Source organism: Castor canadensis, chromosome 13 (assembly GCF_047511655.1).
Source record: "Castor canadensis chromosome 13, mCasCan1.hap1v2, whole genome shotgun sequence".
NCBI classification, from domain to species: Eukaryota; Metazoa; Chordata; class Mammalia; order Rodentia; family Castoridae; genus Castor; species Castor canadensis.
The window spans coordinates 23,560,427-23,583,685 of NC_133398.1; the positions used below are offsets into that span (position 1 = coordinate 23,560,427).

General features: G+C 36.5%; 1 protein-coding gene across 18 annotated transcripts in view; it reads left to right on the top strand.

Moving 5' to 3' along the window:
• Positions 1-15,835, top strand: part of Lpar1 (lysophosphatidic acid receptor 1) — a 133,143-nt gene extending 117,308 nt beyond the window's left edge. For all 18 annotated transcript variants that reach the window (XM_074051277.1, XM_074051275.1, XM_074051270.1 and 15 more), the window contains one exon: positions 13,442-15,835. In XM_074051277.1, the coding sequence (XP_073907378.1) occupies positions 13,442-13,743 (302 nt within the window). In that variant the 3' untranslated portion in view covers positions 13,744-15,835. The remainder of the gene's footprint in view (positions 1-13,441) is intronic.
• The last annotated feature ends 7,424 nt before the right edge of the window (positions 15,836-23,259 follow it).

Here is a 23,259-nt window from a genome sequence, read left to right on the forward strand (position 1 = left end):
TGCTAACAACTTGGTGTGTGTCCTTTTACACTTACACATAGACTATATAGGTATGCAAGTACCCATAGTGATTTTGTAATAAGTGGAATATTGTGCACAGTCTAACTTTATAGACTTACTATAGCATACCTATCTTCCCATGGTTGAGCAATGTCGGCTGTGTCATGGTTGCTTCCTTCCCTACTATTTATACTACCAGTGGACACTTATTTATTCATCATTATTATAAATATTTCATTGGCCATTCTGTATTCCTATTTTACATGCTTCTTCAAGTATTTCTGGGTGATGCATTTCTAAAGGTGGACTTGTTAGATAAAAGAGGACTCTAAACTGAGATGTTGTCAAATTGCCCTCCAAAAAGATGGTCAACAGTATGTGAATGAGTGATAAATAATCTATTATGTCATTACGAGGAGCAGTCTATATCTTCTCCAAACTGCTGGCTATCCTTTTTTAAGATTAGAAGGGGATATTTCATATTGAACTTTAGTTCTGAAACCAAAAGGACTTGCAAACACCTCATTCTTGGGTCAACAGACTCAGCACCTAGTTCTAGACACTGCTGGACAAGCAAGGGCCTCCCCAGCAGGGGCACCGTGGTACCCATGAGCATCCTGCATGGTTTGGAATTTCTTTCTATCTGGAGACCAGCGGAAAAAAACTAAAGCTAGCTGGTCCTTCTGGTTGGGTCAGTGTCTTTCTCATCCTCTCCTGTCTTCCTTCCTTCCGTCTCTCTCTTTCTCTCCCCACTTTATTGAACTATAATTGACATATAACAAACTTCACATACTTAAAATTCACAATTTGGTGAGTTTTAACATGTGTATATACCTGTGAAATCACCACCATAACCAAGATAAGTAAGGTTTCCATCACTGGAAAAGTTTCCTACTGCCTCTCTGTAATTAATTCCTCCTTCTACCTCTTTCCCCAGGTAGCCAGTGATATGCCTTTTGTCACTTTAGATTAATTCACATTTTCTAAAAATCTCATATAGATAAACCCATCTATACTATAGCATTTTTTATGCAGTGTAATTATTTCAAGATCAACCAGGTCATTGCCTGTATCAATAATTTGTTTCTATCTTTTATTGAGTAGTATTCCACTTTTTGGAAATACTACTGTATACTCTTCCATTCGTTTCTTGATGGACTTTTGGGTTGTTTCTAGTCACATGACAACTACAAATAAATCTGCTATGGGCGTTCACATACATGTCTTCATGTGACTTATGCTTTCCTTTCTCTTGAATAGATATTTAGGAGTGGAAGGGCTGTGTTGTATGGTGTAAGGACATTTAACTTGTTAAGGAACTGCAAAGTGTTTTCCAAAGCATTCTAACCATGTGACATTCCCACCAATAGAATCAAAGTTCCAATTCCACTAGATTCTGGCTGGCACTTGTTGGCCGCTCTTTTCAATTTTAGTCGTGCTAGGGGGTGTGTCATGCTATCTCGTTGTTTTCATTTGCGTTTTCCTGAGAATTAATGAAGTTGAACTTCCTTTCATGTGCTTAAAGAGCTACTCAGATATTTTCTTTGGAAACATGTTTATTTAAGTCTTTGCCTTTTTCATTGGGTTATTCATATTATTATTGTATTGACTTACAATGGAAATCTAACTTTGCTTTCCTTTTCCCAAATGAAAAGTAATTTTCCCAAGACTATTTATTGAACAGTTCACCTTTTTTCCACTTTAAAATTATATATTAGCTGGGCATGGCAGCACACGTCCATAATTCCAGCAATGAGGAGGCTGAGGCAAGGGTATCGGGAGTTTGAGGCCAGTCTGGGCTATGTAGTGAGAATCTGTCTCTCACTGCATATTAGATTTTGTTATGTGCAGGGATACGGGTCTCTGCTCCAAAAGAGTGTCCAACTGATCTTTGTTTATCTTTCTGTTAATACCATAGTAACTTGAAAGTGTGGTTTGATGTTTTAATATGAGACGAACCACTTTCATTGACTTACCACTACCCATGCATTTAATACAAATTTATTTTGAAATGATTTTTACTTTAAAAATACCCTGAACTTGTTTTGTCCATTTTTTACAGTTTATTTTAGTCCCTTAGAATGAATTAGAAACGTTTAAAAAAATTCTAAGGTTTGGGAAACATGTAAAGTCTATACTTATTAATGTTCCTTGATGGTTTGCTAAAATTTATTCATAAATCCATTTGGACTTTGTGCCTTTGAAGGGATGAAAGAAATTTGATAAAAATCTTATTTCTCATTTTTCTTTTGAGGTTATATTCAGATCTTCAAACTATTACATCAATTTTTGTAGTTTCCATTTCCATAGAAAAGCATCAATTTTAACCATATTTCCAAATGTACTGGCAAATACTTTCACAGGACTTCCACCAGTTTGTGTGAGTTCCTTCATTGTCTATAGCCATCTCTCCTTTGTAACTTCTATCTTTATTTCCTAGCTCATAGTTACAAGAAAATTGACTCTGTTACTTTAAATATCAGTTTTGTTGACTTGATCAAATTTATTTTTTACTTTCTATTTTAATAACATTTATATTTTAGTTTCTTTTTCCCATTTGGGGGAAGCTCACCTTCCAAATTCTTAAATTAAATGCATGGTTCATTTCTTTTTCATTATTTTTATTCATTTGTAAAAATATGTCAGTCTCTGAATGAGGAACTGTGATGGTGTCATGGGGGTTAATTTAAGGAATTTCTAAAGTATTACAAACATCCCTCCTGTTGATTGAGTTTTTAAAATTTGATTTGAATACTGAGGTCACTTAACTATGGTATGATTCATATTACTAGAACTTCTATTGATTACTTCATAATCAAAATATCTGTTTGTCTGCAAATGAACCTAAAGCAGTTTGAACTTCTGGCAGTTCAGCTGATTTCTTGTGAAGGAAGTTTAATGCTGGAAGTTGTGAATGCTATATAATTTTATAATTAATTTGTAAGTAATGATTTGTGGTTAAAGATATTATGACAGTGAAAAATATATAGTGAATCATCACATAAATCTCAGCCATGGCAGTAACCAATTTCTGTTTCAGCATTCCAAAAAATGTTATTTGTACTCACACACTAAGCATACACCTGTTCTTAACTAACTTTCTTTTCACCAACTTGATGTGTCAGCCCTAGTTTTGTAAGAGTCATTCATGCCCACACCCACTTTTCTCTTCTTCCCTTCACGGCAAAGCTGCTTCAAAGATTTGGCTTTATTTTCAGTGTCCAATTTCTTTCCTGTTCTCTCTTGAACCTTCTCCAGTCAGGCTTCTGTTCTTACCATGCAACTCAAGTGTCATCAGTGACCTTGTCACTACATTCATTTTTTTGGTTGTTTCAGATACCCTGAACTTCTCTCCTTCTCCCCCAATCCAATTAGTAAATCATGTCAAAATACATCTATGAACACCATCTTCCAGGTCCAAAGCCACTATCCTCTCATATGTGGATTACTGTGTGAGCCTACAGCTGCCCTTCTTACGACTACTGTGCTTGTTCTCTCAGTGTCTCCTAATACTGTCTCCCTTAAAAGGCATTGTACTTTAAAGTTTTTTTTCCTCATCCCTCCCAGAACCAATGCTCAATGAAGGCAGAGATTTTTTTTCTCATTGATTTACTGCTGTTGTTTGAGTATCTAGAATAGTATCTGATATATACTAGACGCTCACATGCTTAGATGAATTAAAACAAACCAAAAAGGTTAGTATAACATAGCCCAAAAGCCAGTAAGTTAGCTCCTGACACTTATTGCTCATAAAATTGTTTATACCTGGATGTCACAGTTATATAACCAGTTAAATATCATATCATCTAATAAAAGTGAGTGTGAACAAGAAAACATTATTTCTGAGAAAATTAGGTAAATCCTTTGTTACTTCTCAATAAAGGCATATTGCAAAAATTTTTAAAAATTTGCTGTAAACATAGGTGGAGAAAACAACTGTCAGAATTGGGAGGAACCATACAAAAATCTACAAGACTTTTGCACTCACATTATTTTGCAGGAAATTTCAGTGCTGACTCCATAACAAAGGAGCCAAATTGGATGTGCTGCTTAAATGGTGTGGCTTTTGCTTGGAAGATGACATTGAACTTCAATCAAAAGACCCATGTTCAAATAAAAAGCTTTGGCTGTATATCAAAGGATTGGCAACAGAAGACAAATTTATTTTTAAAGTCAAATAACATGTCTGAATATATCATTTTTGTGATTTCTAATTCTAAACAATTCTAATAAGAATTGACTGTTAGTCTCCATTGGAACTCATCATAGGACATGTGTATATGTACTTTTTTTTATTGTTGCTTTTGTGGTCAAAGCATAATTGGTAGCATAACTGCACATATTTTTATATCTTGTTCTTTCTACCTAATAATATATCTTGGAGATCATTTGGTATCAGTAAAGACAGAATACCTTAACTTTTAGAAGTTTAATATGATTCTATTTTATAAATACAATATAACTTATCTTACTTCCACATGGTTGCCTAAGTTATTTCCAGTTATTTTTTTGAAAAATGAAATACTGCAAGGAGCTCTTCTCACATGCATGGTTGCATTGTGTGTGGATACAACTACAGAATAAATTCCCAGAACTTATATTGTTGCAGCTTATTTTGACTGGCTTTTGAACACATTGATGGATGTTTGCTTAGGATTTATATGCTAGTAAGAGAATTTGCTTTGTGATATTTAGACTTGGTTTTGTCAGTTTGGGCCCACCAGTTTTTTACTGTACACTGTTGTTAAAATAACTGAAATTCATGTAGAAAAAATGTTTATGATCATGAACCTGGAGTTCTTTAAGCACAAATGTCCTACTTCTCAGTTGAACAATTGTTCTGTATAACCTTTCTTTAAAAAGTTTTGTTTTGAAAAATGCTGAAGACCTTTTTGATGCTGGGAGATAACTTAGGCACACAGAAATCCTATTATAGAAGAACAGACTGCACCTCCCTCCTGCTCTGCTGAGAGTTTGTGCTCTGTAAAGATCAACCCAGGACACTTGGCAACCGGAAGAGACATAACTAGTCTCAAAAAGAATGGTCACACTTACAATTTCTGCCATTCTTCTTTTCATGTTTTTTGGATATGAAAAAATAAATGTTTTTAGGTTGCAAAAATATTTCAGAAACTTTTCTGAATTTGTGTTTGGATTAGGTTTTTATTTCTCCCCCACTTTGATAATAGGAGAATGAATTGTAAATAAAATTTCCATTACATTTCTCTCTCCCTGAAATTTGTTTTCTGATTAAAATATACATCTTTTTGGTTCCTGCCAGTAGTTCATGAATTGCAAAAAATAAAATCCACAGAATTTTGTCATCTGCTATATTCTGTGAACATTTTTGGCTAGATTTTGGTACTCATTTGGACTTACCATCATCTTGGAAGAATCTAAATTCATAACTGAATCATTAAATATATTGCAAAACCAACTATAAACCTCCTGTTAATGTTGAACTTTTGCTAGGGAATGATTCTGGGGGGAATTTCAGTTTTATCCATTTAAAGGAAATAAATATTATCCAAATCGCCTGGGTAACAGCTGGGCCATCATCGTGCAATAAGTTTAGTATCACTTTCTAAGTTAGATGATGTTGGTTTGGAATTGACAACATTGATTTTTCTGTGAGATCTAAAATTTATTATTTTTAAAATGGGGGGAGCTTTTAAAAAAAAATTGTAATCAGGAGCCAGTGGTTCACCCTTGTAATCCTAGATACTTGGAAGGCTGGCATTGGGAGGATGGTGGTTCTAGGCCAGCCTAGGCAAAAAAGTTCTTGAGACCCCTTCTTAATGGAAAAACTGGATGTGGTGGCATGTGCCTGTCATCATAGTGACACCAGAAAGCTTAAATAGGAGGATTCAGGCCAACCTGGGCAAAAAAGCAAAACCCTATCTCCGAAATAACCAGAGCAAAAAGGGTTGGAGGAGTGGCTCAAGTGGTAGAGCTCCTGCCTAACAAGCACAAAGCCTTGAGTTCAAGCCCCAGTACCACCATAATTTTTTTTTTTTGGTGATTGTACTGGGGCTTGAACTCAGGGCCTCATGCTTGCTAAGCAGGTGCTCTACCACTTGGGCCACTCTACCAGCCAGGGATGGGGGTGGGAAACTCTTAATCTATAATAGGTTTAGGGGTCAAAACATATTTAATTATTTTGAGAATGGTGAATTATTTTCTATGTGAAGAATGTATGTAGCCTCATTTACTTGGGTCTCATAGCCTACTGTATGTGAGTGAAAGAAGATAAATCTCATCATCATTTTTAAGAAACTATAATAAGTGCACACATGTGTGTACATTTATATGTATGAAGTATATGTGCATGTGTATATGCATACATTCTGTATCTATTATATACATTATTTTATAAGTTAAAAATCTATCTGTTACTTGAAAATAGAAAGGGCTTATAAGAAAATTCTTTGGTGGGGTTGGAGTAGCATTGGGTTTTGGTTTTTGGTGGGTAATGCCCTGGGGAGACAGTCTTATCCTTGACATCTTTATCGTAAGACATAGCAGGGTAGATCAGAAGACATGTACAGAGAAGAGGGGAGAGGCAGTGACACATCTTAAATAGCTTCAAATGGGCTCTAATTGATGGTTTCACAGATTCAGGAAGATGTCGTATTAACTGTTTAGGATGCATTTCTATATAAAGACACCATTCAGAAAATAAGAAAGTGTTCCTGAGAATTTAAAAATCTGATTCCCTGCCTTCCTTCACCTGACACCAATAGGCAGGCAAAAACCACTCCCCAAAAGCTAAATGGGCCAAATACTAAATGACTAAAGATGAAAATTTGAGCTGGAAAAGAAGTCCAGTAGATCACCCAGGATACCAATTAAAAAGCAAGAACTTAGAAAAATTAGACGATTTTAAGGTTAAATCAAAATTTAAATTTAGATTCTAAAATATCCAATATCCATTGCAAAATAAGTCCCAAAGAATATGAACAGAAAGAATGGAGAGAAAAGTATGCAGAGAAATAGAAGGGCTATTTCCTTAATCTAACGAGGAACATGGGACTTAAAAAAAATTGCCTTTTAAGGGCCAAGCAAGAATTATGAACAAAATCAATATGCAACAAAAAATACCCTGGTGACATTAGCAATCTCCTAAAGTTAAAGGGAAAAAAAAATTAGATGGTTTCAAGTAGGAGTGGGTAAGAAAAAAAGTTTGATCAATGACCTAGGAAGTTAACCAGCTAGATGTGTGTTCTTTCTTTCGCCTAATTTTCAAAAACTCATTCAACAAATATTTATAGAAAACTTACTATATTCTGTAAATGTAAAAACACAAAGGCAGTATATAGATATGGTAATGAGAAAAGTAGTAATCAGTAATCACTATAAATGAAAATAAATTCAACCATGATAACTTCAAGGATGGAGGGTTATGCAGTGCTGAGAAAGAACAAATAAGAAAGGGATTTTGACTCAACTGGGGAAGGCATCTTACAAGTAGCAATAGACAGGAATGAGTAGGAATTAGATTAGGGGAGGGGTGGTAACACCCAGGAATAGTGAAGAGCTTGTACAGAGGGATCTGACACCCTGAAAAGGACTGAAAAGCTAGTAGATTCGAAAAAGCAGGAAGTCAGTGCAAGAAGAAGGTTGGGAAATAAGTAAAGACCATGTCATGAAAGTCTTCTACACAGAAGGAACAGAAATCCTATGATATTGGTCTTGTTATCTGTTATACTAAATGCTTCAAGATAGTGTTCCGAAAGAAAATAATTTTGAGCTTGTGCAAACTTTCTAGAGAGAATGCTCTTGTGTGTAGTCTACAAAATGGGGGGATAAAAGGAGAAGTAATCCCCATAGAAACTGAGCGAGACACCTAGAAATCAATTGATTTGTTTGGAGTAGTAAATCAGAATTGTCTTTAGAGAGAAATGAAAAACATGGAAGTATATCTATGGCATAATTTGAGAGGGGGGAGGTGGGGAAAGAAGAGCAGGAGGAAAGAAAGGGAGGGGAGAGAGAATTTTAAAAAAGCAACTAAAAGTTCAAGGGAAAACAAAAAGACATTTAAAAAATCATGTTGTTTTACTCTAATGCATCTGTGACTCTTACCTAACATAGCTCTGCTTAAGTAGCATGACAGAAAAATTTCCCAGCTAACTATGTAACTCTAGAGCAGAAGTCACAATAGAATCACAGAGATGAACTGAAATTTGATTGGCTTCTGGGATACCAACCTGCCTACCCTGAAGGAATACATAATTTAGTGGCACTAGAAAAATACTAGACTAAGTATTAGAACATTGCTTTTTCTCATTTGATCCCTACCACAAGCTTCGGAGGTAGAGAGGGGTGTTTCTGAAATCCTCACTTAAGAAGCAAGAAGAATGAGGCCCAGGAAAGGTTAACTTGGGTGCAGGGCTGGTGTAGAATTGATTGACCTTAACTTGTTTCAGATTTGTGGGATGTCTGAATTTTTTGTAAAAAACACAATTTTGCCAGGCAAACTGAAAATGCTTTCTGTTTTTTTCATCAAAACTCTTGGGCTCTCTCCCTAGAGGTCTTCTCTGGCGAGGCCTTTTCCCCTTTCCAGCTTTGGTTTTTGCATTCCATATGTAAGCAAGGAAGCAAAGTTCAACTAATTAGGTAAAAAATCATGCAGGAAAAAAAAGACTGATTGTGAGAGCAGACGGTGAACATTACGCAGCTGATGGGTTGTGTAGATTCGAGGGAAGTTGTGGTAATATAAGCTTGGTCTGCAGCTGTGACCTGTTGTTCCAGAGCTGCCTCCTTCCTCCCAGCCTTCTGCCTCCACATTCCAGCACCTCTCCCTCCATTTTTGTGGGCGTTGACGTCCTCCCAGATTGCTTTGACAGGTGTATAAGAAAGGAAGGAAGCTTGTTCAGGGAAGAGCAATCCACAGACATTTGAATGGCCTCTCTATCTGCCTTGTAACACTGGTAAATCAGGTATAATATCCTGCACATGAGGCAAGTTTCCCAGGACTCAGACTGCCATGAACCTATCATGATGTCTGGAAGTCATCTCCATCTGATGCCTTGCAGGCTCGTCAGATTAAACACACATGATCAATATAATCAACTCTCTTGTGCTCAGCAGCCCTGGTGTTTGTAAACACCAATCAACACTTTTTCCTGTCACCTTCCTGAGCAAAAGGTACCACTGTCTTTCCTTCACCCAAATTGAAAATTAGAAGTCATCCTAGATTCTTTCGTCTTTCTCACCATCAAGTGGAGTCTGCCTCCTAAATACCTTTCCAATCTGCTACATCTCTTTCTTCCACACTGCTGCCCTGATTCATGCTCTCATTTTTTTCTTCTGGAATTTGAAAAAGGCTGTTTTTTGTTGTTGTCGTTTGTTTTCTGTTTTGCCTCATCTTGATTATTTTCTTCTAGTCTATCACTAATATCTTAAATGAAAATCTGACCAGTAAAACCAATGAGGTTAAAACAAAAGTCTTCATTTCTTGTAAGTCCTCACAATGTGGGCTATTGTTATATGTGACCAGGGTTCCTGAAAACCAATGCAGGACTGGAAAAAAGTTTGAATGGCTTAGCCAGATACACAGGCCTTCGTGACCTTGAAATCTTATCTTCCACCACTTCTGCTTCCGACTTTACAATAAATAACCATAGACTATTTGTACTTCCTCTTACTTTCACACTATTGCATACTATTCTTTGGTTTTGTGCCTTGATGTGTAGGAATATCCCCATCAGAAATGTGCTAAAAATATGCAGACTACCAAAAGGACTGTCCCTACTGCATGCCATACTATTTTATTCCCCATCTTGGAAGGCATTGAGTTGACCCTTAACCTCCAAAAGTCTGGGGCTCTGATGCTTCCTTGTGCTCCCTCTCTCTCTTCCTTCTTGTTTTCTTCTCCATACCCAACTGCAAGTCCTAGGACTGACTTAGAGTCAAGATGATATAGTCTTTATGATTCAAATCATGCTTTCATGTCCTGCCTTAGGGGAAAATCTGCCCTCTATAGAAGCACCACACCAGCCTTCTTCCATGGCCACAGGTCATGGTTGTCAGGTAGTTGTAATGGTTTAAAGAGGGCTTTTATTGACTGTATTTCAAGTGGATCATCACCATGTCCTGTAGGGTAGGCAGGGACCTACAGATGCTGAGATGGAAGGATTTTTTTTAATAAACTCATTAACAAGTTTTACCAGGCATCCACTTGACTTGCTACAGACTGTGGTTAGAGTGCAGGTTGCCCATCTCCTCAAGTCTTACAGCCTGACCGAGTTAATAGTTGGCTAATTCTTATTAAAGGGTTTTAGGTGTGGTTTATTTTTGTTTTTAGAAGCTCAGAACGTATAACCTGAACAAACTTGATTTCAGAATATTTGTTCACTACCTTGGAAATATTCCAGTCTCCCTACTGTAGCATATCAATTTGATGTTTGACCTCTCTGTGAGAGAGAGGAAAGGAAAAGAAAATTCTGCATGATTGATTTTGAATGTTAATTTCCAAGGCGTGTACTGTGGGTCACTGAGACACTGGATTGAGTCCTGAAGATTCAAATACAGTGTGGTTAGGCTTAATCATCATAATAAAAATAGTTCCCCTCAGTGAAGGAGAAGGGAGAGAGCTCAGCTCTTTAATGAAATGTCCACATGCATTAGCTCCTGTCAGGCTTCAGGCTGTGGTGTTTCCCACTTCCTGTCTCCAATCTAGCAGGGTACTTTCTTGTTTGTTTGTTCATTTGGTCTAAAAGTAATGCCCAGGTCAGTAGGCTAGAGTTCCTAAGACCATTTTTTTTTTTTTAAGAAAGATCTTGCTCTTCTTGAATTTTAACATTGGAAGAAATCATAAACAACAAATGAGTGTATTTGGATTCTCTCACTTCTGAGCAAAGTCAAAAAGATCATGCAACTACATGAGAAAAAGGAATATTCCCCTGTCCTGTCTGGAAGGAGGAAAAGATCATTTTATTTAAAATATATCTGATGTGCTGCTATCTATAATCAAGCTCTGAATTTGAGCTCAATTAGAGCTTTGATAAAAGAAAGGGGAAAGGAAACTTGAAAGAATGCTTGCCCATTCATGAGGGGCCTGTGTGTGCTTAGTTTCCAAGTAAGTGAATAATGGGACCATGCACTTTCCATCCAAGCATTTTCCACCCTGACAATAATTCCCTTCCTGGCTTCTCAATGAATAATGCATTATTTCTGAAACCCAAGAGGCATTCCTTTGATTTTCCTTTATGTTTAGCTTTCTGAGTGATTTTCAATAAAGGAAATTCAAGGACTTAGTATGAATGCTTTATTAACATTTTTATTGAAGCTCAGATATCTCCTTGGCTATAATCTGGTAATATTTGGAATATTATTTTTTTCTCACTAAGGAGAGTCTAGGGTATTTATTAGAAAAGCACCTTGGACAGTCTTCAAAGTGAACAGCAGTTTAAAAGCAATCCTCACTTGTGTTGCAGAACAAAGAGCTTGATGGGGGTACTTTTCTCCTCACTTTATTTTCATTTCCCTGCTGAAAAGGTTCAAAAAGAAAAAGAAAGCTCACTTTCAAAACTGGGCTGTTGGGAGATGAAATCTCATTTGTTTACATTTTGTGAAACTCATTTCTTGAGGTTAGTTCAAGTCTAGCCCAAGCCCACATCCACCAATGTGGACTGTAGCACCATCTCAATCTAAAGATTGGGATCATCCCTGTCCCCTCTGCTCATTAGGTAGCCTGATTATCCATACAGGGCCCCTTAGATGAAGTATAATGGGACACAATCGTGCTCATTGGTTCTATTGACGCTTCTTTCAGTCCAGAACCCCCCAGATACTAAGGTAGCACTGTGGTGGGTTTTAATATAACTTCACAACCTCTACTTTCCTGAAATCCAAATAATAAATGATTTCAGATATGAAATAGAATTCAGAATATAATCTATATTTCCATTCCTCATAAAATTATAGTCAAATCTTAGAAGAGTTGGGGGAAGATGGAAGACAAAAGTTGATCTCAATTAATAGAAAAGGGAAGGGGGGCAAAGGAGAGCAGTGGAGGGGGTGAATTCAAGTATGATATATTTGATACACTGTAAAAGCCTTTGTAAAGGCCACAATGTACCCCCACCCAGTGCAATAATAAGGGGGGGGGGAGAGAAAAGAAAAATGGAAAAAAAAGTAGAACATCTGAATTATAAAATTTGCCTTAAAAATATTTAATTTTATTAGTTTTAAGAAGTGGGTTATGATGGAGTGTTTTTTGGAATGTGGACTCTGGAGGCAGACTCCAAAAGCAGAAGGTCTGGGATTTGTCTCTTGTCTGCGACTTCCCAGTACTGTGGCCCTGAGTACAGTATTTCTTTAAACATTCCAGGTCTCTGTTTCTTCATCTGTACAATGGGGTTATTAGTTTATATGTCATGTGGTTATTGTGCAGATCCAGTGAGTTATTTGTAAAGTATATAGCAAATCACGATGTAAGTGATTGTTGAATAAAAGTAAAAACTTTTGTCATAGAAACTACAATTCCAAAGAGACTCATGCTACTGGGCAGGACATAACAGGGCAGGACATAACAATATAATTGTAATAACAGTATTGGGGGTTGAACTGTCAGGGTGTCACATTTATGAGGCAGGTGCACTACCGCTTGAGCCCTTCTGCTAGCCCTTTTTGCTTTGGCTATTTTTCAAAATAGGTTCTCAATTTATACCCAGACAAGCCAGGACCACATTCCTGTTTGTTCTTCCTCGCCTAGCTAAAATGACAGGTGTGCACTACTGCACACAGCCATTGATCGAGTCAGGGGTGTCACCTTTTTGCTCAGGCTGGTCTCAAATCACAATCTTCCGATTCTCTGCCTCCCAGGAGATTGTTTTCTTAGTACTCATTTAATCCTTACAACTAACCTCATGAGGTAAATGTGATTATGTCTATTTTGAAGATGAGAAAAATGGGGCTAAAAGGGGAGTTTGCCTAAGTTCACCCAGTTCACAAAATGGCAAAGCAAGGATTTGAGCCCAGGGAAACTGAAAGCAGAGTCTGTGACTTAACTAAATATCAAAGGATGTTTATCATGAGTGCTTACCTTCTGCCCAAAAACAACCTTTTGCTGTTAAAAACCATGTCTTTATGCAATTTCTGAAGAAAATTTATGAAGTATGCATCCTGAATGCAGTTTTTCATGTCTCCGTTGCTTATCAAATTCTGTGTTACCCAAAATAATCATCATTGACTCATAAATACTCAATTTTGTAGGATCTGAATTAATGAAATGTTATTTTCTTGTTTTTAATCTTTAATTTTCTTCCTGGTTATTCCAGACAAGGAACATTTTTTTCTTGCAGTGATGATTTCTAGCTTCCAAACTCAGGATTTCTATATTAAACTGAAATAATTTTACTTTATGGAGGCATATTTGAGACTGATATTTTTTGTCTTCTCCTCTTAAAACCCCCAATCCCTCTCCCTGTCCATGCAGGTGCCTTTATTGTCTGCTGGACTCCGGGCCTGGTCTTGCTACTGCTGGATGTGTGCTGCCCACAGTGTGATGTCCTGGCTTACGAGAAATTCTTCCTTCTCCTGGCTGAGTTCAACTCTGCGATGAACCCTGTCATCTACTCCTACCGCGACAAGGAGATGAGCGCCACCTTCAGACAGATCCTCTGCTGCCAGCGCAGCGAGACAGCCAGTGGCCCCACTGAAGGCTCCGACCGCTCGGCCTCCTCCCTCAACCACACCATCCTGGCTGGAGTTCACAGCAATGACCACTCTGTGGTTTAGAAAGGAAAGGAAGATGAGAGGCCTGCCATCCTCAGTGAAGGCATGAACAGCCTCCCCCAACCCCGGTCCCAGGCGAGGTGGGGAGCAAGACAGGAAGAAACTCGTGCACTTAAACACTAACCAATGGCAGTATTCGTCCTAAGCCCGGGAGACTTGGGAGACTTACGTTGAAAAGCAGCTTATGTGACAACCCTCATCCTGATCCCCTCCTGTTGAAAGCAGAAAGTGGAGCTCTCACAGTGGAATTCAGATGTTGACTCTGGAGCGTCCCATTTGCACTCACTAACTAGACTTTAAAGACTTTGTGTAGTTCGGTGCAAGTCAGAATAAATTCTGACAAACGAGTCCACAACTTCATTTACACACAGGCCTCCATTGTGTTTCTGCTTTTCAAGGATATGTTTTATATAAAAACGTGTTTTCGCCTATCCACATGTTTGTGATGGAAAGGACTAGAGCCTGTTTGTTCAACTTCCACAATTTCATTCTTTCCTTCTGTAGGAAAACTGTAAATTGGAACTATTTTTTGTTTAGAAAGTACACATGTAATGTATGTAAACGGTATGCTTACTTAAAAAGATAAAAGGATACTAATTTTAAATCTTCTAGGAAATAGAAGAATCTAGTTGTGAAAACCAGTATTTGTTTAGACTATGAAAAAAAATGCTCTAATCACAATATTACCTTTTATTAAAGTGTTGTAACAAGTATAAAACAAACAGGGAATGAACATTTATTACTAAAAAAAATACTCAAAAAAGTCATAGAAGATGAAACACAGTAATATTGTTCCCGTATATCAAACACACCCAAGTACATTCTTATTGCCAGTACATCAGAGGAAGTTTTTAACAGCTTGAAGTTGTCTGAGTTATAAAATAACACACACTTATTGTAGAAAACGTGAAGATTGCAGAACTGTGTAAAAAAAAGAAAAGGTGATAACTGATAATATCACAACCCAGAATTAATAGTCCCCCCTATGTATACATATAAGTATAGTTTATACTTTTTTATATAATTGGGATAGTACTGTAAACAGTTCTATAATTCGTTTTTTTTATTGCAGAATGTCCAGATTTTCTGATGGCATTAACATTTTTACAGAAACAATTTTAGTGGCTATATAATATTCCATTTAATGGATATAACTCATTTCATGTAACTATTCCCATATTGTTGATTATTTAGGTTATTTTGAATTTTCATGATTATAAAGTTGCTATGTACATAAAACTTTGTCCATATAATTGATTATTTACTTAGGACCTATTCCCATGAAGGACTTTTTTTTTTTTAATGTGAAATGGTTTCTTGTGCTTTTACCTTTTATAAATAGGGATTTCCTGCTTTTGTACTGCCTGGGTGGCAGATGTGAGGAAAGCCAGTTAAATTACTTTTTACAGAAGAAATGAAGTGGTTATTTTAGTTGAGAATGACTTTTTTTTTAATATGACAGGATGGATTAGAAACAGTCAACTGCCACAGTAACCCAGAAACCCTAATATAGCTAGCAATTCGGGACTGTTTTTGAGGAACCAGTTAATCCCCTCTTGGTAGCGACAATTACAATATAGAATTGAAAAAAATGCAAAGAAACCAAATGTGCCAAATGACTGAAAATCGATGAATTGCTTGGGGCCCTTCTGTAACAAAGAGATGAAGTGTGTCAGTATGTGACTGACTATAGTGTTTTCTCTAGAAATCACCCCTATAGTACATTGTCCAGGTGAATAGTGATTGCATCCGTTTGTTGTAAGGAGAAATCAGGAAGTAACAATCTTGAAGAAGGTGTAGGGAGGTCAGGAGGATGTCTGAGAAAAGAAGTGGAAGAAGAATGACTGTCTAGGAAGGAGGAAGTCAGAGCAGGGTCAGCATTTGAACAGGGAGGGTGGAGTGAAAAGAGTATGGAGAACCAGTTAGCAGAAAGGTGTTTGCACATACTTTATACAAGATACAGAACATCTTATACTGGAAGTGAAAGAAATGAACTTGAACTTCTACTGATGTACCTATTCTTATGGAAGAGACATGGACTATTTGAAATTAAAAGCATACTAATTGGACCTTAATAAATCATTCTTTGTCAGCATTTGTAATGTGTGGCTCTCATCGGTGCTGTTTCTCTTGTTTGGAAGTCGTCCAGCTTGCCTTATGTGGTGTGTACTTGTCTCATCCATAAGATTGTTAAGCTCTGAGCTGAAGCAAATGCCTGCTGTTTTCAATCTAAGTAATCCAGTGCCTAAGAGGTGGGGGTTTCTGTCCCATGACAGGACATGTGTTAGGACCATACTTTACCTCAACACAACTACTGAGCCTTTTTTTGTTTTTTTAAAACAACAACAACTCTGTGTAGAAACTTTGACAACATTATATATACAAACTCACAAGATTACAGTCACAGTGGTCTTTCTGCTCCTAGGTATAATAACTAATGATCAAAGTGATATGTCTATTGCAATATTTTCAGTGTGTATCTAAGATGTTAGAAAATGATAAAATGTCTACTCAAGTAAATGTTCCAATGAATTCTAAATCTAGGAAAATGAGAAAATGCTAGAAGTCAAATATCTTTGAATCCTTCTTTACAAATGAGCTGCTGTTCACATAACCCCATCCCGTCCCATTTCTTGATAGTGAAACCATGATTTCCTAGACTCAGAGCCTCACCTAACATTTGCTATACAATTAATGAGTCTCACTGACCATCTCTTTTCCTTTCCCAATTAACTATTTTAGGTTCCACTATTCACCTTCCTTTTAATTTCTTCTGATTATCTCTCAACTTCTGAAATAATGGACTTTTGAAATGTTATAGAATTGAAAAAAATGCAAAGAAACCAAACGTGCCAAATGACTGAAGATCGATGAGTTGAGCTAGATAAAAACTTGTAGAAACACTTCTTTCGTTATGTACTCTCACTGTGCCAAGGTAAGCAGAATGTTTTCAGGAAAAGTCATTTTGAGACAAACCACTTATTTTTTAATACTAAGCAAGCATCAACTTGATCTCAAGCTTTTGTCAGAATTAAGGCTTATTTTTCAAGGTGGAGCAACTCATGATGGGTTGGATTTAAGCAGCATCTGACAAAAGAAATGTGTATGTAATGAGTCTACCAAATAACTAACTGTTCACATTCTATCATTCACCTGTATCCTGGGAAGTCTACATAGCAAATTCTCAAATGCTTCCCTTAAAGTTATAAGGTTCCTATTCACAGATTATTTACTAGTAATCTGTTAATGAGAGATATGTAATAACCATTTGAAATTATAAGAGAAAAGTGTACAAACTAAGGCCTATCAGCAAATATGCCTATTTTTATATGACCCAGAAGCTAAGGACAGGTTTTATAATTTTAAATGATTGAGAAAATGTTGTGACAAATAAAAATTGTATGAAATTCAAATTTCAGTGTCCATAGATATTTTTGAGTATTTATGTTTTTATTAGAATCCAGTTATATTAGAATCCAGCTATATTATTTTATGTATTTTCTATGGCTACATTTATAATGGCAGAGTTGAGTTGAAGCCACAGGGACTGAATAACTTTCAAATTCTGGTACATTTACTATATGGCCATTTAGAAAAAGACCAGAAAAGCCAAGTTTTCCAACCCTTGATTGAGAGAGTTCCGTTTTCAGTTATGCTATCTTCATTTGACCATGAATGAACACACATTGAAAGACGAAGGATGAATCTGGCACAAAATCTCAATCCTGCTCTAGCCTGCAGAGGCAATTCCCAATTGAATCTTTATATTGAAAATAATTTTTATTTTACAACAATCTCAAATTAATGGAAAAGCTTACCAAATTTGCAAAATCATGATATTCTGACAGGGTCGAGAATTCCTCAACCATTTATAAATTGTCAACCTGATACTCCAATGCCTGTGAATGAAATTTGCTATGTAATTTCTACAGGCAGCAAGGATGTTCTTGTTCTTACCCTAAATACAACCATCACAATCAGGAAATTAACACTGATACAGAACATATCCTGTAATTCACAGACCACACCCACGTTTCATCAATTTATCCAATAATGCCCTTCAAAGCAAAACATGCAGGGCTGTGGGTTGTATTTATTGTCAGCACACTCAAGTTCATATTAGATAGGCATTATAGTCTTTGTACATGTATAAATACATGTAATAGAGCTTCATAGATTACATATGGTCCAGAGAGAAGCTGCACACTTACAGATATTGTAAGGAATACAGAAATGAGTAAAGTAGAAAATAAAAGTCTCCCCTGTAGAATGGATGTTAGGCCACAGATGCACATTGCACATATTATTCAAAAAACACAGACCTGTGTGAAGTGATTTAAAAATTTTGTTTGGTGGGACTCTCAACATCTTTCCATTGACATCAGGGAAGCCAGACCTCATTTTGCTTAATGGCATTGTTTATAATTTATTTGCATTTTATTTTTTATATCTTTCAGGAAAGGAATCTTTGTATTTTCCACTTTACATAGCACAGAGCTAAGTAGTACAATACATGCTGAATGGAGTAGTGAAATACAGTGTGTGAGCCACAAGTGAAGGCATTCTTAGCCAAGAAATGCCCCTTAATTCCACAATCCTGATAGGGGGGTTCTTTCATTTGTAAGAATTTATAGAGCCAGGCACTGGTGGCTCATGCCTATAATCTTAGTTATTTGGGAGGCTGAGATCGGGAGGATCGAGGTTCAAGGATAGCCTGGACAAAAGTTTGTGAGACCCCCATCTCCAAAATAACCAGAGCAAAATGGACGGGAGTTGTAGCTCAAGTGATAGAGCACCTGTTTTGCAAGCATGAAGCCCTGAGTTCAAACCCCAGTCCTACCAAAAAGAATTTTACAGCAAAAGTTACATAGGAATAATGAAAAACCAAGGTCAAGTCTTTGAACGATATATTTTATCAATATCAGTTTGTCTTTTCTGAGGAGTCTTGCTTAACTTACTTGGTTGCTTTGGGAAGACTTTTAATCTTGCTACCATGTTGCATTGATAATGGAATCCACAGCTTTCAGAAGTCACAAGATTTATATTTTTATCCTTGCAACAATAATTACATGAGGAAGCTGAAACTCAGAGGAAAAATTATTGTATAATTTTTGTATATTTGTATATTTATATTATTTGATGCCTAATTATATTGTAATCCATAGTTCCTTATATGTATTTACCTGTCTTGGCTTCCCAAACAAAATATGACTTTCTTGAAGAGAGATACAAGATATTATATACATTTTTTTAATTTAAAAAATTTAAAATGTCACAAATGCATACACAAACTGCCCTGTGGTACTTGTGATGTTGCAGGCATGTTTTTATAATAACTAATGTGTTTTCCATCTGCATTTTATAATCCAAATAACTAGAAAAAATTAGAAATATGGTACGATTTACTAAATAATTCTTGTTTGAGAGTGACAAGATAATAATTGTGTGTAATTGTTGCTTTTTAGAAATTTTGTAGTACTGGAGTTTGAACTCAGGGCTTCACACTTGCTAGCCAGGTACTCTATCACTTGAACTATGTCTCTAGCCCTTGTTGCTCTAGTTATTTTTGAGATAGGGTCTTGCTTTTTGCCCAGGCCAGCCTCGACTGGACCCTCCTATTTTATACTTCCCACCATTGCTGGGGTAACAAGTGCTAGCCACCATGCCCAGGTTTTTCCATTGAGATGGGGGTCTCACAAATTTTTTTACACCTGGACTGGCCTGGAACTGTGATCATCCAGATCTCAACCACCCTAACCACCCTGGTTTAGCTTAGGATGACAGATGCACATGACCATACCTAGCTAGTGGTTGACATGATGTGTTGCAAACTTTTTGCCTGGGCTGGACTTGAACCATGGTCATCTCAATCTCAGCCTCCCCAATTAGCTAGGATTACAGATGTGCGCCAACAGTGCCCAGTTTATCACTATTACTCTTTAACTTACTCATCCGCAAGTTTTTGAGAGCCCTTTATACACTAGGCCCTTAGGATACTGCTGTGGATGTAGTAAACAAGATCCTTAATGGAGATTAGTACTTAGTACGAGCGAGGGGGAAAAATAAAATTACAAGTTATATTCAGAGTTATGAACTAAACAATGACATGACATAAAAATGAAAGGACTACAAAAGGGATGGGGGGAAGCAGGCAGAGGAAAAAACTTTGAAAGGGCACCTAGAATGGGAACTGTCCCTAAAATCCCCTCATCTTGAGCCTGAATTGCACACAAAGATGTTCTGTCAAGCTTCAGAACTGTACTCATTCTGTATTCAGTGCACATCAAACAATCATAGAGAAATGGGCAGGTACCTGACGTATACACATAGACATTTCAGGCTAGATGTGAAAAGACTTGGGGAAAGCAAGGTGTTTGGAAAAGGAGAGAAAGTATAGGCTCTGCTGAGGAGGCTTGACAGGCAGGCAGGCAGACTTGATGCCTGGAGTGATTATAGAAGTCATTTTATCCCTGAGAATTGTGGGAAATGTGTTAAAGAATTTACACAAAGAAGCAGCCTGGTTTGTGCCTTAGAATAAAGAAGACAAAGGAAGACTGCAGAAAGAAGACAAGACCAGAGGCTGTCACACTAAGATGAAAGGTGAAGGAAGCAGTAGATGTGTAGAGATGATGGATGGATGGATTTGAGGTGATTGGGAGCTGTTGACTATATAAGGAGGCTTACCCAAGACAGGACCTTGACCACTGAATGCCTGGGGATGTGCTATTTTGAGATAACACATGATGAAGAGCAAGTTTACAGGAAAGACATAATGTGTAAAGGTTGAGATGTTATGAGCCAGTAAAGGAGAATTTTGCATTATGAAAGTGGCAAACAGAGACATGAAGTTTCGACTATCTCTCAATGATTTAAATTTTAGAGTATTTTTTTTTTTTGCTGTCATCTTGCTCTGTTCTTCCCAGAGATGTAAATCACAGAGCCTCTGATCTGCTTGAATAAGAGGAAAGGAATAGGATAAAGCAAAGAAAAATAAAAGCTAGACTTAATATACAAATATATTATCCAAAAAATGTGGAGATGCTTCTTTTCAACAAAATAAGGGTATCTATATACAATGTATTTGGTTTTTTACTGGATAACAATTATATGTGTATGTATAGGTTATAATACATTAACTACATATTACATATATGTATACACACACAAGCTTGCTTAATATGTATCTACCTTGCTGTGCAGGTTAGGTAGACAGTATTATTGCTCACTAATATTTTACTCACCTCTCCTTCCTTGTCTACTGGAAAATTACAATTCTGTTAGACAGCTCCTCATGACTAGTAAAGGTCAGTGAGTGGACTGTGGATGGGTGTGACATTTATCATTTCTAAGCCGAAGTAAAACGTCTCCATGCTACTTCCTAGGTCTCTCTCCATCCTCCCTGAAAGCCAAGAATAGAAGAAACAGAATCATAATAGAGTGAAGTGTCTATCAGCCTGGGACCTTGCAGAACTGTGTGGAACAAAATCTTTGCTATCTAATGCTGAATAAATAACATGGTCAAGAAATAAACATTGTCTTTGTTTTTAATCAAGTTTTGTGGTTTATGTATTATTACAGCACAACTTGCCTTAGCCTGATTAGTAAATACTATTCACTTTTGATGAGCATTAGTTCTTTCTAAGTTATTACTTCCTGGATCATAGGAAGTTAATATTTAAAATTTTAAGTTAGGTAGGGAAATAACCAAAGTAATTATAACAGAAAAAAAATTGAAAACCAGAAATCAATGGAAAATCAATGACCCCAAAAGTTAGTTCTTTGAAAAGATCAGTAAAATTGATAAACTTCTAGCTGGCTAAGAAAAGAACAGAGGACACAAATTGCAAATACTATTAAAAGGATAACAAACAGCAATGCTTTATCCACAATTATGACAATCTAGATTAAATGGATTAATTTCTGGATTAAATGGATTAATTTCTTGAAAGACACAATATTCCAAAACTCACACAAGAAGAAATAGGCACTCTGGGTAGGGCTATACCTATTAAAGAAACTGAACCAATGATTAATAACTTTCCAATAATTAATAGCCTTCCAAAGTGCCAGGCTCCCAAGGGTTCACTGGTGAAGTGTACCAAACTTTTTAAAGTAAAAAACTATGCCAATTCTGTATGACCTCTCCCCGCCCCCCCAAAAAAATAGAAACTTCATGAATTCTATATGGCCAGGATTACTCTAAGACATTAAAAAAAAACTATAGTATCTCCATGATCATTGATGCAAAAATCTTCAGCAAAATAATGAATGTAGCCATGTATAAAAGATTTTAATCCAGGAGCAGATGAAAAATAATCTATCATGTCAAAGTTTTAAGAACTAATGTAACATAACTACATCAATAGATAAGAGAAAAAAATTGATGAAATCAACACTTATTCATGGTAATTGTCAGCCAGATAGGAATAGAGGAAGGACTTTCTTAAGTTGATAAAGAATAGCTACAGAAACCTTACAGCTAACACCACACTTAATGGTGAGAAGTTAGAAGCTTTCCCATTAAGATCAGCAGCAAGGCAAGGATTCCCTCTCACCATTCCTTCTCAACATGATCCTGGATGTTGTAGCTAATAAAAAAATGACAAGAAAAGAATATAAAATCACACAATTTGAAAAAAGAAGAAATATAACTGAATTTGTAGATGACATGATAATATAAAAATCTGAAAGAATTGACAAAAAAACCCTCCTATAACTAATGAGCTATTATAGTTAATAAGGAATGACAAAAAGTCAGAATACAGACAGCATCAAATGCTGGTGAAGATGTGAGCAAAGGCAACTCTGGTTCATTGCTGGTGGAAATGCAAAATGGACTCTTTGGAAGAGTTTAGCAGTTCCTTATAAAACTAAACATATTCTAAAACTAAACCAATGATCCTGCAATTATAACCCTTAGTGCTTACCTGAATGAGTCGAAATTTTATTTCCACATAAAAACCTGCCTGTGAATGTTTATAGAGCTTAATTTACTGTTGCTAAAACTTGGAAGCAATGAACATTTTCTTCAGTAGGTGAATGTATAAATAAACTGTGGCACACCCAGACTTTGGAATATTGCTGAGTACTCAAAATAAGCAAGCTATTTATCCATGGAAAGACATGGAGAAACCTCAAATACATATTACTAAGTGAAAGAAGCCAAACTGAAAAACTGCATACTGTATTATTCCAACTACATGCATTCGGAAAGACAAAACTATGGAAACAGTGAAAAGATCAGGGGTTCGGGGAAGGAAGAATGCTTGGCTGAGTACAGAGAATTTTTAGGGCATTGAAACAATTCTGTATAATCCTACAATAGTGTATACATCTTTGGAGATATATTTGTTTAAATTCATAGGATGTGTAACACCAACAGTGAGTCCTAGTGTAAACTACGGACTTTGAATGAGAATGTATCAGTGCTGATTTATCCACGGTCTGGGGAGTTTTAGGTGGGAGAGGAAGTGCGAAAACTGCACTTTCTCCTCACTTTCACTGTGAGCCTCAAACTGC